A 15,933-nucleotide genomic window follows, 5' to 3' on the forward strand; every position below is an offset into this window, starting at 1 on the left:
GGGTGAAGAAGGAAAGAAGCTAGGAGGTAGGTGGGAGTATCCTGTGGCTGGCTAGGGTCAGAGTGCCATATATCTGCTGGGCAACAGGCTGATCCCTAACTGGAGCTCCTAGGAGGATCCCCCCAAGCATCCTTTTGAAAGTTCCTATTCTTGAGCCAGAAGGACTCAAAGAAGGTGGCTCAGGTCAGGAAAGATGAGGAAGTGCTGTGTGCAATATGTGCTGCCCAAAACGGGGCCCAGCTATCAGTGTCCTGCCTGCTGCCCATTAATTACAACCCTCCGGGGCTCGTTATTTACTTATTAATAAATGTATATACAGATCCTGCTGTCGCTGGGAAGAAGAGGCATGCACGATTACACGTCTGACCAGAAAGGAGCTCTTACATGTATAAAAATCTAAAATAAAATGAAATAATGAGAGGCTATTCCACAAGAGAGAGCCCTAACCCTGGGGCAGACTGAGGATCCATCCAGTCCAGTATCTGTTTCCAACAGTGGCAAGATCCCAAAGACTGGCCATTACCAACATAATATAGTATCTGACCAAAATAAGATGGTTTTTGGAAGGATAAGCCACCAGGTCCACTGAATCTGGTTTCCTAATCTAATCAACTGCCTGCAAGCAAAAGGACCAAGGGCCTTGCATCATGCTGGGATGCCGAGCCGCTGCATCATGCCTTGCATCATGCTGGGATGCCGAGCCGCTGCATCATGCCTTGCATCATGCTGGGATGCCGAGCCGCTGCATCATGCCTTGCATCATGCTGGGATGCCGAGCCGCTGCATCATGCCTTGCATCATGCTGGGATGCCGAGCCGCTGCATCATGCCTTGCATCATGCTGGGATGCCGAGCCGCTGCATCATGCCTTGCATCATGCTGGGATGCCGAGCCGCTGCATCATGCCTTGCATCATGCTGGGATGCCGAGCCGCTGCATCATGCCTTGCATCATGCTGGGATGCCGAGCCGCTGCATGAAGTATTTCAATTGTCCCCGAACACTGGATTTGAGGTTGGGGACAATTTGTGTGTCTGCCCAACCACTGGATTTGTATTCCACTAGCATTATGACTCCACGATGGAAGAGAACATTTCTTATGTTGTTTTGTTTTGTTAAAGGCTGGGCGCCATCTTATCCCCATCGCCTGTGCGTGGAGGCCCAGACCCTTTCCCAGCCATGTGAATTCACTTAAAATTCTCACATCTAACTGCTTTCATTTTGAGCAATTATTGCCCTATACCGACATGGCTTAAAAAGGTGGCCTATGCCTTCGTATTATCGCAATGCTCCCTATTTGGGGTTCCCAGATAAAATGATCAGAAGATTGCAGGTTATTAACAGGAAGTGCTGTTGTACGTCAGCTCCCCCTTTGCTTTTAAAGTTGCATTGGCCGTCTATTTCTGAACGTTGCAAATTTAAATGTTTTGTGCTGGTATTTAAAATACTAAGAGGTGTATATCCACCACACCTTAGGGAATGTATTCAATGGCACCACAGTAGATGTGAAAATATCCGGGTAAATAGCGAGTTATCCGGTCTCAAGGAGCCGGATAGCTTTAGGTTTAATCAGCCATATTCAACCTATGACCAGTTAGGGTTAAAGCTATCCGGTTATGTGTAGCCAGATAACTTTAAACAAATATATTTAGTGGGATGCTTATCCCGCTGAATATACCGGACAAGTTATCTGGCTAACTTTAACCCTTACTGGCCATTAGTTGAATATTGGCCTCTCTAAGTTTTTGTATTATGTGTTCATTTTTATACATTGCTCTGAGTGATTTTTTTTTTAATCTGGAAAGGGTGAGTTACAAATATTTTTAAATAAAGAAAGAAAGAAAATGCTTTTCAGTACAGACCAGAAATAATATATATATATATAATCATACAAGGCAGTGCAAACCATGTGATCCTATTAAGCATGCAACAAAAATCACTGCCACCATTATGTTACCTTCAAATTATCTGGTTAGAAAGGAATCTGGCATGGAGACATCTCATTGATGGATAAATCTTACTAAAACGATAGAATAAGGCACTGAAGGTTTTACTGTATTTTATCTCCTGATCTGCTTGAGTATTAATCTTAGCTAGTTATTTATTTTCAAAGAATTCAACAAGAATGCAGAATTCCCAATGTTTTGTCTCTTGTGTATCTTAAGAATTTTCTCATCCAGATCTTTTCAGAAACTTCCATGTCACCCAGATTGGCTCCATGGAATGAAACTAGTTTGGCTTCCTTGATAATCAGTTTTGATAGTACTCTCTCTTCTCCAATTCTCCACTGAGATACAGAGAGGACAATTTCAAAACATTTTTCTGTAGGTAAACATGCATTGGTCTCCATAAAAATGCCTTCTGAGAGTGAAGGTAAAAGTCTGCTGTCTCACAACAGGGAAAAGGAGGCAAAGTTAGGTCCCCGGAGGAAAGGTGCAGACGGTAAGCTCACCTTGAAACCAGTGTGTGTGCTTTGCACCAGCTAAAATGAAGATACAAAGGCCATGAATACTTTTGGGTTTACATTCTTCTGACTCTGAAACTGATTAAGGTAGCAAAGGTTGTGTTTGGGAATACGCCTAATGGTTCAACAGGCCTGACAGGGTCCAGGTGTGTGAAGGCATACATCCAATCAAGACTGAGAAATCTCTCTATCTTTGTTCAAATCCTATACAAAATATTACTTAAAGTATAAAATGAAAGTGTTCTATCTCCTATCCATGCAATAAAACATGAAGAGTATATGCAAGTTTGAAAAATAGAGACATAACTAGGACCCAGCAGCACCACCAGCATTGCACAGAGTTACAGAGCTGAAGCTCCTGGGTCAGTACTCTACACAATCACCTTGTACAGTCCTGTGTATACTAATGGTGCAATATAACAAATATTATTGCCACTAATTTATTACTAATAAGTTATATAAATGAGGAAAAGGAATTAGACTTAGCTATTACCTCAATAGCTTTATTTTCATTGTCCTTGATCTTCTGTACACCGAGCTCTTGGTTTTCATTGATTGCTTCCTGAAGGCACTCACTGAAAATTTGCTCCTCAGCTTCTCGTTTTTCATGGTGATTTAGACCATATTCAAATATATTCTGGCAAACTGCCGTACACTTGGACTTGTAGGTGAAGGCAACGTCAAGGTCCCTCATTTAGAAAGTTGGAACACTTGATCCAGGAAAACCGTAATGCCTCATGCCGCTTCTGCTCTCTAGAAGCGGACAAGACTAGCGTCCTGAATGCCCACCTCCTGTGTTTTTTGAGGCATTGATGAAACTCAGGTACACTGAAATTTAGTGCTATACCTCTGAATGGTTTTGAATATTAAGGGATTGTCCTTCCTCTGCCCTGACAGCTTGAGTCTAGCTCTTGTTTTCCCAGTTCTGGGGCCATTGTAAGAAGCTGAATGTTAATTCACAGCGAGATTTCTTAACGTACATGCTATAATGTTGTTTAAACTCTCGATGCAGTAAGCTAATGGTATGCATTTTCTTTACATACAAACCTGAAAATATATGTAAACAAAATGCTTAGCACATAACCTGCAAGCATATATTTTGTGCCCAAAACTCCTTGGGCTGCATTGGCGAACACCTGTAGGTTAAACTGTGCTTTCTTCCAAGTGCACCTTATCCCCACAGGCTCCTGAGCCCGCAAGCAGCATCAGTGAATGAGGTGGGTGCAGCTGCGACTCATTTTGCCCTGAAATGTTAGCGTTCATGTTCTTATTCTGGGGGGCACTGAAGATTAAACTACATTTGAATGACTAGAATGCTGTGGCATAATACAAAGGGGGAAAGGTCCTGCTTTTCATATTATCGTGTCAGCCTTTCCTAACGTCGTATTGTGTATGACTATATTAAATTGCTCATCACCCTTGGATGCTCACACTTTTCTGTCTCTGATGGGAGTCGGCATTCGTGCTATCATAACGAGCAAAGACTTTACTGCACTGTGCTGTCATAATGACAGAACAGTCAAAAAGACATTGGATGCTAATATGAACTAGAGCAGCTCATTTAGAGATTAAAACAGCTCTGAGTAAAGAGAACAAAACAACACTTTAGCATCCCAGTTTAGAAGTTTTGGAAACCTGGGTTTTTTGTTGGTGCTCCTGAGAAGGATATGTTTCCAGCAGTCCAGCCACTCCAGGAATTAAAGAGAGTTTTTCACTTTCAACATCTTCTGCGTACATACTCTCAAACAGGAAGGAGCTGTTCAGGTACTCAACAAATGCAGCCTATGAAAAGAGAGAATACAAAGTCAAAGCCATTTTACATCGTCATCCAGTCAGACCAGTGCAGATGAATGGGTTAAGTACCTGGCCAGCAGATGGCGCTAGAAACATCCAGGCTCACCCTTATATGCAACTGTGCTGACCTCAGCCTGCCAGTATTCTCTGTCTCCAGCAGATGGTACAGGTGTGCATCCTGTGCTGTGGTCTGTGTCCTGGTAGGCCAATTTGGAATTCTGGATTTGAGCAGCTCCTAAGTTCTCCCTTTGAGCAGTGCCCGAAGATAGCTAGATTTAATTTAAAAAGGATGAAGAGACAGTTCCTGAGGTGAAAGCTACAGAGGATCTGGAAGAAGGGGAGAATCCCCCAAAAGCGAGGATAGCATCGCCATGGTCCAACTCTTTCATAGAGAGGAAATGGCATCCTTGTTCGTGGAATATAGCAGAGGTCAGAGAGGAAGAGGCTCCCAGGTCATGGGAGGATCTTATGGTCAGTTTTAGAAAATCCTCCAAATCCTTTCCCTTACATCAGGCAATGAAAGATGTGATGGATCTGGAGTGGTTTTCTCCAGAGGCCAACTTTAAGGGAGGCTGCTCTTAGGTCAAGTTGTATCCTCTGGCTTCACAAGAAAGAGACAAACTTCAGTTTCTGAAGGTGGATGCACAAAATGAACTACAATTCCAATGGAAGGTGGAACCGCTCTGAAGGAGGCGCAAGCCAGAAAGACAGAGCAGGCGTTGCGGAGAGTGGCTTGCACATGTATTCTGGCAAGGTCTGGTTTCTGTCTGGCGTTAATGGCTGAGTCAGGGTGCGAGTGGCGGGCAGAGGCGGGCAGAGGACCGGCATCAGTAGTGGCAGCAAAGTGGTTCCCCCAGTGCTGCACAGCACCAGCAGGACCAGGCTCAGATGCTCTCTCCGACGCCTCTCCTTCATGCTGCACTTTGGCCCCCTCCTGGTACTTTCCCTAGCCATGCACACACGTCGCACATTGCGTCTTAAAGGGCCAGAGGCAGCGCCCGCTGATGACATCACTTGTTCTGGATACAAAAGGCAGCCCCAGACTACTGGCAGATGTTTCAGCAACAGGTCTCCTGTTTCCTAGCTCCTGCGTTCCCGGTCCTGCTTCTTGTCTCATCTCATTCAACGCTTCTGCCTCCCTGCCTGCCCTGCTGTGTCAGTTCCTCTCCGCATCTTCCCAGCCTTCCCACAGACTGACTTCTGGAATTGACCCTTGCCTGGACATTGACCATTCTTGCCTGCCACTGACCTTTGTCTGGACATTGACCATTCTTGCCTGCCACCTGCCACTGACCCTTGTCTGGAGATTGACCATTCTTGCCTGCCACCTACCACTGACTCTTGCTTGGGTATTAAGTATTCTAGCTTGCCACTTGCCTCTGACCCTAGCTTGGCCCTGGAACTATGTATATGTCACTTCCATAGAGACTCTCGCCTAAGACCTGCTGGCTCAACCCAAGGTGAATAGGGCTGCTATAGGTGAAGATTTTGTCCAGTCTCTTCCTCGTATAGCTCCACCAGCTGTTGGTGAGGGTCTATGGGGCCTGCCCTGTAGGCTGAGTCAACTTCACCACAACAACAAGGGTCCACAGATCTTACAAAAATAAAGACACATAAAGCTTGTTACAGGTAATACTGGCAGGCTGAATTCAGCATGGATGCATATAAGGGTGATGTCAGCAAGCTTGTTTGTCTCTGTCTCCATCTGTTGGTTGGGGTGCATAACCCATTCTTCTGGATACTACTCTGACTGGACTCAAGGAAAGGAAATTATCAGATAAGACCTAATATCTCCATACACTCTGTAAGACTATGAAAGAAGGCATCCTTCATAAAATCTTCAGGATCCCTCTAAAGAGGTAACAATGCAATTCACACATATGGAAGCAGCTCAGAAAGTTCCTGGTTGTAAGCATGCAAAGGGCTCCCATTATTACAAATACATTATTTAGAGACTTTTCTAACAGGGAAGGGGTGTATTGGCAGCAGCTGTTGCCAAAGCTGCAGGACCTTTCTACAGCCCTTTCTGGTGTCCTGAGCCTGTCTGCTATCATACTTCCCCACCAGCAGAGGCCTCCAGTGAGCTCTGTTCCTAGCTGCCCAAGCCATCTCCTCATTGGCCACTTGATTTAGCCTGTGGTGCAGCCTCTTCTCCACCAGGGGTCCTCAGTAAGTTTCGCCTCAGCCTTGCCAAGCTCTGCCTTGCTGCTTGCACCACACCCAAGCTGCAGTCCTTTTAACCCTGCCTTGCCAGAACCTAGATGCCTCTTAATGGAGTCACCCTTGGCTCTCTGATCCCCAAGCTGCTAATGGGCCTGTCCTCCAGAAATCTGACCAAACGTTTTTACAACCAGTTATATTATTAACCTTGACCACATGCTCTGGCAACAAATTGCACAGTTTAGTTGTGCATTAACTGCTTTAAATTTGCTATCAGTTAATTTCACCGAGTGGCTCCTAGTCCTAGTACATTTGAAAGAATACAATATATGATTTACAAGCCGTTAAGCCCGTCACAACGGGCTACATTACATTTTTGTTTTCGGCCCATTTTCGAAAACAGCACCCTCCTACACTTTTTCTCCCTCATTCCCCCTTCCCCTCAGTCACTCACCCCCCTTCCTACCCCTCAGTCTTACTCACTCTCTGTCTCCCCACTGGCTCCTTCCCCTCACTCTCACCTCCCTCCCCTTCCCTCAGTCATTCCCCACCTCTCTCCCCTTCCCTCAGTCACTCCCCACCCTGTCTCAATCCCATCCCCTCTCCCTCAGCCCTCCTCCACGTCCCTTTTTCTCTGCTCCACAACTTCTAACCCTTCCACTTACTCACATCCCTGTCTCTCACCTCTCCCTCATCCTCCCTCTCCCCTCACTCTTCCCCACCCCCTCCCTCTCACTCAGTCCCTCCCCCTCCCTCAGTCCCTCCCTCCCACTCAATCCCTCCCCCCCTCACTCAGTCCTCCCTCCCTCCCCTCAGTCCCTCCTCCCACTCAGTCCTCTCCCTCCCTCTCACTCAGTCCCCCCCCTCCCTCTGTCCCTCCCTCCCACTCAGTCCCTCCCCCTCACTCAATCCCTCCCTCACTCAGTCCCTCCCTCCCTCCCACTCAGTCCCTCCCTCCCACTCAGTCCCTCTCCCTCCCTCTCACTCAGTCCCTCCCCCTCCCTCATCCCTCCCTCCCACTCAGTCCCTCCCCCTCACTCAGTCCCTCCCTCCCTCCCACTCATCCCTAGTCCCTCCCTCCCACTCAGTCCCTCTCCCCCTCCCTCTCACTCAGTCCCTCCCCCTCCCTCATCCCTCCCTCCCACTCAGTCCCTCCCCCTCACTCAATCCCTCCCTCCCTCCCTCTCTCTCTCTCCTCCCTCTCTCTCTCTCCTCTCCCTCCCTCGCTCGCTACTGGCCGCTGCTGCTCCTCGTCATCGTTCGCTGCCGTCGCTGCCGCCGCCGCCACCCGCCACCGCTGCCACCCACCGCCGCCATCGCCGCTGCCGCCACTGCCACCCACCACCACTGCCACCCGACGCCGCCATCGCCGCTGCCACTGCCACCCATCGCCGCTGCCGCCCAACGCCGCCATCGCCGCTGCCACCCGACACCACCATGTTTTGTTTTTTTTTTTACGCTGGCTAAGACCGACGTCCTTGCCCGCACATGCGCAGTAGAGCTGTGCTCTACTGCGCATTTGCGGGCCGTCGGTCATGGCCCATTTATAAGGTAGATTCCCTATTTCTCTGTTCCACTCCACTCATGATTTTATAAACTTCTCTCCTGTCATCTGTGCTCTCTTCTCCAAGCTGAAGAGTCTTGGCCTCTTCAGCCTCTCCACAGCCCCTTTATCAGTGTTTGTTACCTTCCTCTTCACCTTTTCCAGTTCCACTATATCTTTATCGAGATAGAGTGGCCAGAACTGCACACAAAACTCAGATACGGTCGCACCATAAATTTATACATAGGGACCTTTTTCTGGGAATTTCAAGGTTATAGCAAAAATAATCAGTGGAAAAATGACATTTCCACTGATATTTCTACTGTATGTTATCAGAAAGTAATTTTTCTACTGATTATTTTTTTTGTTATAACCTTGAAATTCCCACAGAAAATAAAATAAAAACTGAAAATGAAAGTCCCCATTTATGATAGAAAATAAAATGGATACTATTCCTTTCCAAACAGGGCAAATATGACAGTTATAAAACCAGGACTTGTCGTGAGGATATGCTACTAACTTAGCTTTCATGTGAAACCGGGGTTTGTAGAGCTGGGACGTCCCGTAATATATCTAGGAGTGACAGAAGGAGAGAGATTATTGGCTGTACCTTATGGTACTCCAGCTCTTTATTCTTTTCAGATTCTTCCTTCAGCTTAGTCAGGATCAGGTTCTCACTGCGTTTTAAGTCATCAATATCATCTTGATACTTTACAGCTGCAATTTCTTTCTGGAAATTTAAAGCAAACATATAGTTCATTACAATGTACCATCCTACACTTGTGTGCAGAAATAAGAAGGTTTGGCCATTTGCATGTCAGGCTGCAGGTATAGTAAAAAAAAACCCTAGAATATAATCAGCTTTGGAGTTCCTGAAAGGTGCAGAATAAATCAAACAAACAAACAAACAGATGTTTACGAGGAAATGCAGGTCCTCAAGTAGCCAGGTCTGTCAGACAAGCTATGCAGGGGACCTAGGACACTGGATGTTTGGGCAACAGCCATGCCAGAATTGCTAGATTTGAATCATTAGACATGGCAAGCACGGGGGAGCTGGGTGTGAACTAGATGGGGAATTGAAATGCTCATTTGTCCAAAATCATAGAGTAAAATGAGATTTAAAAAAACAAAACAAAACAAAACAAAACAACCTGTTCTGGATAAGAAGTGATATTTTACAGCTGGGATTCATCCTTGCAATGTGTAAGAAATAACTTAGCGGATAGTATAGATCGGCTGTTGTTTTTCTGCAGTCATCTACTATGTTACTAGGTCCTGTATTAGTGGCTGGTAGCTAAAATGCTTTTCATTTCTGACAACTGGCACTTCTCTTTGCACAAAAAGCACCTGAAACAGTTCACTTGTCAATGCACTAAGCAGCAGTGAAGCATAGCTCAAAACATTTCAGCTACTGTATCTTGAACTGCTCTGCTGAATTGCACAGTCCTGTCAGGTAATGATCATGTTATTTACTTTTTCAAGGAGAAAACATCATTGCAGAAGTCTAAAAAAGTACTTCAGCATGATTGCACTCGGATGCTGGAGAAGACAATCAGCAAAGCTGTAATTCAGAAGCTGCTCCTTGCAGGGGAGGGGCAGGGTCTGCATCACAGGCTCCACGACCTGGATACCCAGAAGGACAGGTGGGAAAGTTCTAGAAAAAGGAGATGTGATGGGAAACGAAGGGCTTGATGCACTAAATGACTTTATTTCACAATCTATGTCCTAAAAGAGGAGGGGAGGAGAGAGTAACATGGGGAAGCATGGATCAGCTTCCAAATGCTATCAGAATCAAAGAAAGAATGAGAAAGCACAGAGGATCCACAGCAAATTGGGGGAGCAAGGGGAAAGACAGAAATCAGACTAGAAGGAATCGGATTAGGTCGGGGAAACGGGCTCGCAGAACTGGCCTTACAAGCTGTCATATTTTATGTTTCTTGGGCTGAAAGCAACTGGGAGTGCAGACAGATGGCAGGTGTACATTTGTGTTACTCTAACATAGTATGGATAGTGCTACCAAATGGTGCTGTTAACCTACGTCAAAGCAGTGTATCATAGCCGAAATATTTAGAGCCACGCCGAACCGCTGATTTACAGTGAATGAAATACTCACGTTTATGAGCTGTTCTAGGCCTAAGCTACACCAGTTTTCAAAGTGAGCTTACAAATGTAAGATTGCTTTAAAATTCTCTCACAAAATCCACCGTACGAAGCTACAGTGAAATTTAAGTGCACAATTTTCACAACACACAATAGGCTGAATTTCCAAATGGCCGTGTGCGTAAAGATTGGCGCTTATGGGCGTGGCTGGGCCCCTGTGCGCACTGCGCACATTTTCTAAAGGGCCCGGCCACGCACATAAGCGCCGATAAGCGCACGAGTGCCAGGTCCTGAAAAAGGGCGGCCCGGCAAGCATGGTCTGGGCGGGGTGGGACGGAGGCCAGCCAGGACAGCGGCATAACAGAGCAGGTAAGTTATAAAACAAACAAAAAAAAAGGCAAGATTCAGGGGTCGAGGAGGAGAGGGGAAAGGGAGGGAAGGTTAGGCAGGAGGGTAGGGAAGTTCCCTCCCATTCCTTATATGGAGCGGACTGGGAGGGAACTGGGGGAGGCCCGATTGCATCGTCATCACGCGTATCAGTGCAAAATCTGGCCCCCCGGTGCGCGCATGTTATAAAATCTACCCCGATATGCGCAGAGGCATAAACCCCGCCCAGACTCTGCCTCCCGGTGCACTTACAATTGTGAGCAGTGCGCACCTGCATAATTTTATGCACATAGTGGCCGGGCAGTTTTCTGCGGAGAAAGCGGGGTTTTACTCGCAGGCGTCCCTTTGAAAATGCCTCCGTCTGTCGGTTTTAATTTATCAGAAACAGCAAAAGTAGAGAGCTAAGGGCAATTCATTTCAATTCACTACAAAAGTGCACTGGAAACAACGGCAGGGAAAAAATACTGAAAGAATGAAGCAGTGGCGCCGAGCGACGTAGGGCAGAGAAAGCGCGAAAGCCCTCCAGGACCAGAAACAGCAGCAAGAAGAGCTGAACAGCAATCACAGGGACGCAAGGTCAGCGTCAGAAAGCAAAGACAAAAAAGCAGGTGGATGGGGGTTTGGAAAGGATGAGAAGCACTGAGATAGGGCCCAAGGCTTCATTACCTAATCAGCGACCAGCAGGCTCTGCTCTTCCCATCCTGCCTCTCCCCCTTCTCCTACGCCTCTGACAGCAGTGAGAAGGTTGCTCTTGGCTGTGTGACATTTGTGAAGAAACCTGTTCGATTTCTGACAAATATAGGAACGATAAAGACTGGAATGTAATTCCAAATACCTGAGAATGTGAGGGAAGCAGGGCTTTCTGCGTCAGATTTATTTGTGCCAAAACAGAGGCAAACTAAAAGGTAGACTTTAAAATGAGGGTGCACGCGGGCGCTATCCTTTCATAACGTGAGCGCGTCGGCACACGCATGTTATAAAATGCGATATCCGTGCGCGCAGGATATTAACGTCCGCACATGTGGGCGGCCCGCGACTCACGCATGCGGGGGGGGAGAAATTTCAAAAGTACGAACGGAGATACGATGGGGCCTTTGCCCAGTTCCCTCCCAGTGAGCTCCAATTAAGGAGCGGACTGGGAGGGAACCTCCCTAACCCTAACCCCTGCCCTTCCTGCCTCTTCTGCTCTCCTCCCCGACCCCTAAACCTATCCCAGCTTTCCTCATTTTTTTTTTAATTTTAATACTCACTGCTCCTCCCAAGCAGAAGTGTCTTCCACGCGCCGGCTGGCTGCCAGCACGCGCTTCTCCGGGACACGGCCTAATATCCGCTGTCCCGGCCGGCCCCTCCCCGCCCCCCAGCCTGCCTCTTTTTGTTGGCTGGGCACTTTTGCACATAATGGGGGTCACACGCGTGGCCGGGCCTGTTCTAAAATGCGCGTGGTGCGCGCAAGGCCCAGCCACGCACGTAATCCGTTTTTTACGTGCACGGGCCTTTACTTGTGTAAAACTGGATTGTAGGCTTTTGAAAATTGCTACAAGATATGCCACTGAATTGTCCATAGGTTTTGAAAACTGCCACGATAATATCTTACATGTACTTTGAAAATGACCTCCTATGTGTCCCATCCATCCCACATAGCTAAAGATCTATCCTGACTGCTCCTGGGACAGTCTCCACCAGTCCAGGCAGATTATACAGTAACCCATCTTCCCATATTACCTCCATGTCCTGCAATAAATCCAAGCAGCTCTCAAAACCAGTGAAGCCACTCCTAAACATCTGGATGCTTAGATCCTTGTCACCTTGCCTGATAGTGACCAGCCTCCACCAACCTGCCAGCAACAACCCAGTTGGTTTCTAGGAGAAGTCCATTAACGGCTATAAATCAAGTTTACTTAGGGAATAGCCACTGCTATTAATTGCATCAGTAGCATGGGATCTTCTTAGTGTTTGGGTAATTGCCAGGTTCTTGTGGCCTGGTTTGGCCTCTGTTGGAAACAGGATGCTGGGCTTGATGGACCCTTGGTCTGACCCAGCATGGCAATTTCTTATGTTCTTAGTTTCTAGGGAATTGCAGGCTGCTGGTGCCAGCCTGCCTACCCCATGTCCTGAAGTGTTGCTTGCTCATACTTTCTTTATTTGCTCGGTAGCAACTGGCTGTTACCAACCTATTGGCACAGATCTGGTTGGTTTCTAGAGCTGCTGTTTCACCAGGTTTACTCTACCTCTCAACCATGTTCAGTTTAGTATAATTAGCTTTAATATACTGCTTTCTTCATAAATGAAAGCAGTTACCAATCAAAATACAAAAAAAACCCCAAAACTACTACAATTCATAAAACAATAAATCATAAGCAATAATTACAATTCATAAAACAATATATCATAGTATAGATAATATAATCATATATAAACATTACATCAACCAATATAAGGTGAAATTTAAGCTGAGGATAAGCCAAAATCAGGAGATGTGCGCATATGTAGAACATGTGTGTCCACCTACATGTGCGCGAATATCTCACATGGAAGTAAAAAGGGGCGCGATGTGGGCAGGGCCTGAGCATTCTGGGGCAGGGCCAAGAGAAGTTACATATGTAGAACATGCTCGAGTCCACCTACATGGGCGCGAATGTCTCATGTGGAACTAAAAAGGGGGTGCGATATGGGCAGGGCCAAGAGAAGTTCATGCAAGGGTCTGGGGGTAACTGGAGGGAGTGCAGGCCATTATATCAGGGGGATTTGGAGGACCTAGCTCTACACTGGCGAAAAGTGGTCGAACTGGTGAAACTGGTCTGGTGTGGACACGCATTGGTTATAAAATGCCCCGCTTATGCAGCTCATATTCAGATGTATGCGGCCTGTGCGTGCCCATTTGCAAATGTGCACACGTATACATGTGCCCAGGCTATTTTATAATATATGTGCGTATGTATGTTATAAAATAGCCATGTCCCTGGGCATGTGCTGACACACGTGTCAATGTGCGTCCTCGCACCACTTTGAAAAATTACCATCTTAATCTTACAACAAGACAACAAAGTCTAATCATCACTATGGAGATAATTTTAAAAGGAATAACATGTGTAAATGCAATGTACTATCATAGCAATTTAAAAAAGCCATTTACCCGCGTAAAATAAACTTGCATGTGAATATCCTATAGACAATTCAATGGTATATATTTGTAGCAATTTATAAAAGCCCATTTCCATGGGTAAAGTGCAAGTTACACGTTTAAACCCTAATTTAAGTGTTGTAAATGCTTTTCAAAATCAGGCTCTAAAACAACATAAAACAATCTGAATTAAAGCATAAAAGACACGTCGAGCTGTCTGGCTGCCTGTATTTCATTGTTGTTATATGATACATATTTGCCTATGTGTCATGATATCTGCCCATTAAGAAATTAAAAGTTTAAAACAAAAAGAATTAAAACAAAAATAAAATATAATTGTCAGATCATCATAACAGAGGCAGGGCTGGTGCAAGGGTATTAGTGCTCTAAGTGAACCTTAGAGCCGGGTGCCCTCCCCTCCCCTGGACTTCACCAGACACAAATTAAAAATTATGCATTTATAATAATAGATTTAAATAAAAAAGGACATTCTGAGGTAAAAATACTACTTATAACAACATATATGCCGTTGAAGCATAGCTCTCTGCTTCAACGGCAGGGGAGAAGAAAAAACAACCAATAAGGGCTGAATACATAGTCTGGGTAAAACAAATAAGCATGGGTGTAGCTTGCTTATTGCGGCGGTTACTTCCCCTGCTTCCCCTAACTAATCAAGCTTGATATTTCACTTGGATGCAGCTCCATCACCGCTCTCTCCATTAATGGTGGGGGTGGAAGGGAAATAGAACCAAGAGCTAAGAGAAACAGATACGTTGAGAAAAAAAAATGTGTGAAGCTTGCTGGGCAGACTGGATGGGCCGTTTGGTCTTTTCCTGCCGTCATTTCTATGTTTCTATATAATATAATATTTACTAGAGATGTGAATCGTGTCCTCGATCGTCTTAACGATCGATTTCGGCTGGGAGGGGGAGGGAATCGTTATCGTCGCCGTTTGGGTGTTTAGAGTATCGTGAAATCGTTACAAATCGGAACCGGCACACTAAAACCCCCCTAAAACCCCACCCCCGACCCTTTTAAATTAATCCCCCACCCTCCCGACCCCCCCCCCCCAAATGCCTTAAATTACCTGGGGGTCCAGCGGCGGTCCGTAGCTAAATCGGGGGAATGGGGAGGGCAGGAAAACCGGCACACTAAAACACCCTAAAACCCACCCCGACCCTTTAAATTAAATCCCCCACCCTCCCGAACCCCCCCCCCCAAATGCCTTAAATTACCTGGGGGTCCAGCGGGGGTCCGGGAGCGATCTCCTGCCGCGAATCGTTTTCCATACGGAAAATGGCGCCGGCAGGAGATCGCTCCCGGACCCCCGCTGGACCCCCAGGGACTTTTGGCCAGCTTGGGGGGGGCCTCCTGACCCCACAAGACTTGCCAAAAGTCCAGCGGGGGTCCGGAACGACCTCCTGCAGTCGAATCGTGTTGGTCTATGGCCGCCGCCATTTTGCAAAATGGCGGCGCAGAATGGCGCCGGCTGAAGACAACACGATTCAATTGCAGGAGACCGTTCCGGACCGCCGCTGGACCCCCAGGTAATTTAAGGCATTTGGGGGGGGTTCGGGAGGGTGGGGGATTTAATTTAAAGGGTCGGGGTGGGTTTTAGGGGGTTTTAGTGTGCCGGTTTTCCTGCCCTCCCCCTTCCCCCGATTTACGATTTTTTGACGATAAATCGGGGGAATTGGTATTGTATCATGACCCTAACGATTTTTGATGATTTAAAATATATCGGACGATATTTTAAATTGTCAAAAAACGATTCACATCCCTAATATTGAAACCTATATGGTATTAGGTCTGTTATATCACGTGTTGGGTGTGGGGTTAGCTCTCAAAGCCATAAGCAAACTGAATTACAATTACAATATAGTAACATTCCCATATGAAAACAGCACTAACTGCCAGCACACAAATAGTAACAACTCTACCTATGAAAAGGCAACACTACAAAATATTACACCAGGCCCTAAAACACCAATACACCTCTGTCACTCCCTAAGACTCTGGGAGCCCATGGTTGCTCTTGCCCAACAATAATTGAAAGATTGTAAGAACAAGGTAGCAACATTTTGGAGGCAGAAAGAGTTATGCTTTAATTTTCCACAAGACTGGAGCCAGAAAAATTTTGGAAGGGGATGGTAAAAGGTGACTTAATTTGATAAATCTGGGGGAAGAATTGGAAAATAATCCAGCCTTGGGATAATGATTCTGTCAGCTTTGATGATCAGAAAGCATCCACAATTCAAGTGAGGGTATATTTCCTGGGATGTGTTTCTTTATAATCATTAAAAATTCTGCCCTTTTTTTTTTTTTTGTAAAAGCTCTGAACAGGATCACAATAGACATATGTTGAC

The 15,933-nt window shown here is 46.2% G+C and overlaps 1 protein-coding gene across 5 annotated transcripts in view; it reads right to left on the reverse strand.

Moving 5' to 3' along the window:
• Positions 1-15,933, reverse strand: part of DRC3 (dynein regulatory complex subunit 3) — a 39,054-nt gene that overhangs the window by 12,015 nt on the left and 11,106 nt on the right. For 4 of the 5 annotated variants that reach the window (XM_029576130.1, XM_029576127.1, XM_029576129.1 and 1 more), the window contains 3 exons: positions 8,570-8,689; positions 4,132-4,244; positions 2,956-3,130 (listed from right to left, as the gene is read on the reverse strand). In XM_029576130.1, coding sequence (XP_029431990.1) covers positions 2,956-3,130; positions 4,132-4,244; positions 8,570-8,689 — 408 coding nt within the window. Of the gene's footprint in view, positions 1-2,955; positions 3,131-4,097; positions 4,245-8,569; positions 8,690-15,933 lie in introns of all 5 variants that reach the window. The other variant, XM_029576128.1, reaches the window with a different exon arrangement.

The sequence above is a fragment of the Rhinatrema bivittatum genome, chromosome 14 (genome assembly GCF_901001135.1).
Source record: "Rhinatrema bivittatum chromosome 14, aRhiBiv1.1, whole genome shotgun sequence".
NCBI classification, from domain to species: domain Eukaryota; kingdom Metazoa; phylum Chordata; class Amphibia; order Gymnophiona; family Rhinatrematidae; genus Rhinatrema; species Rhinatrema bivittatum.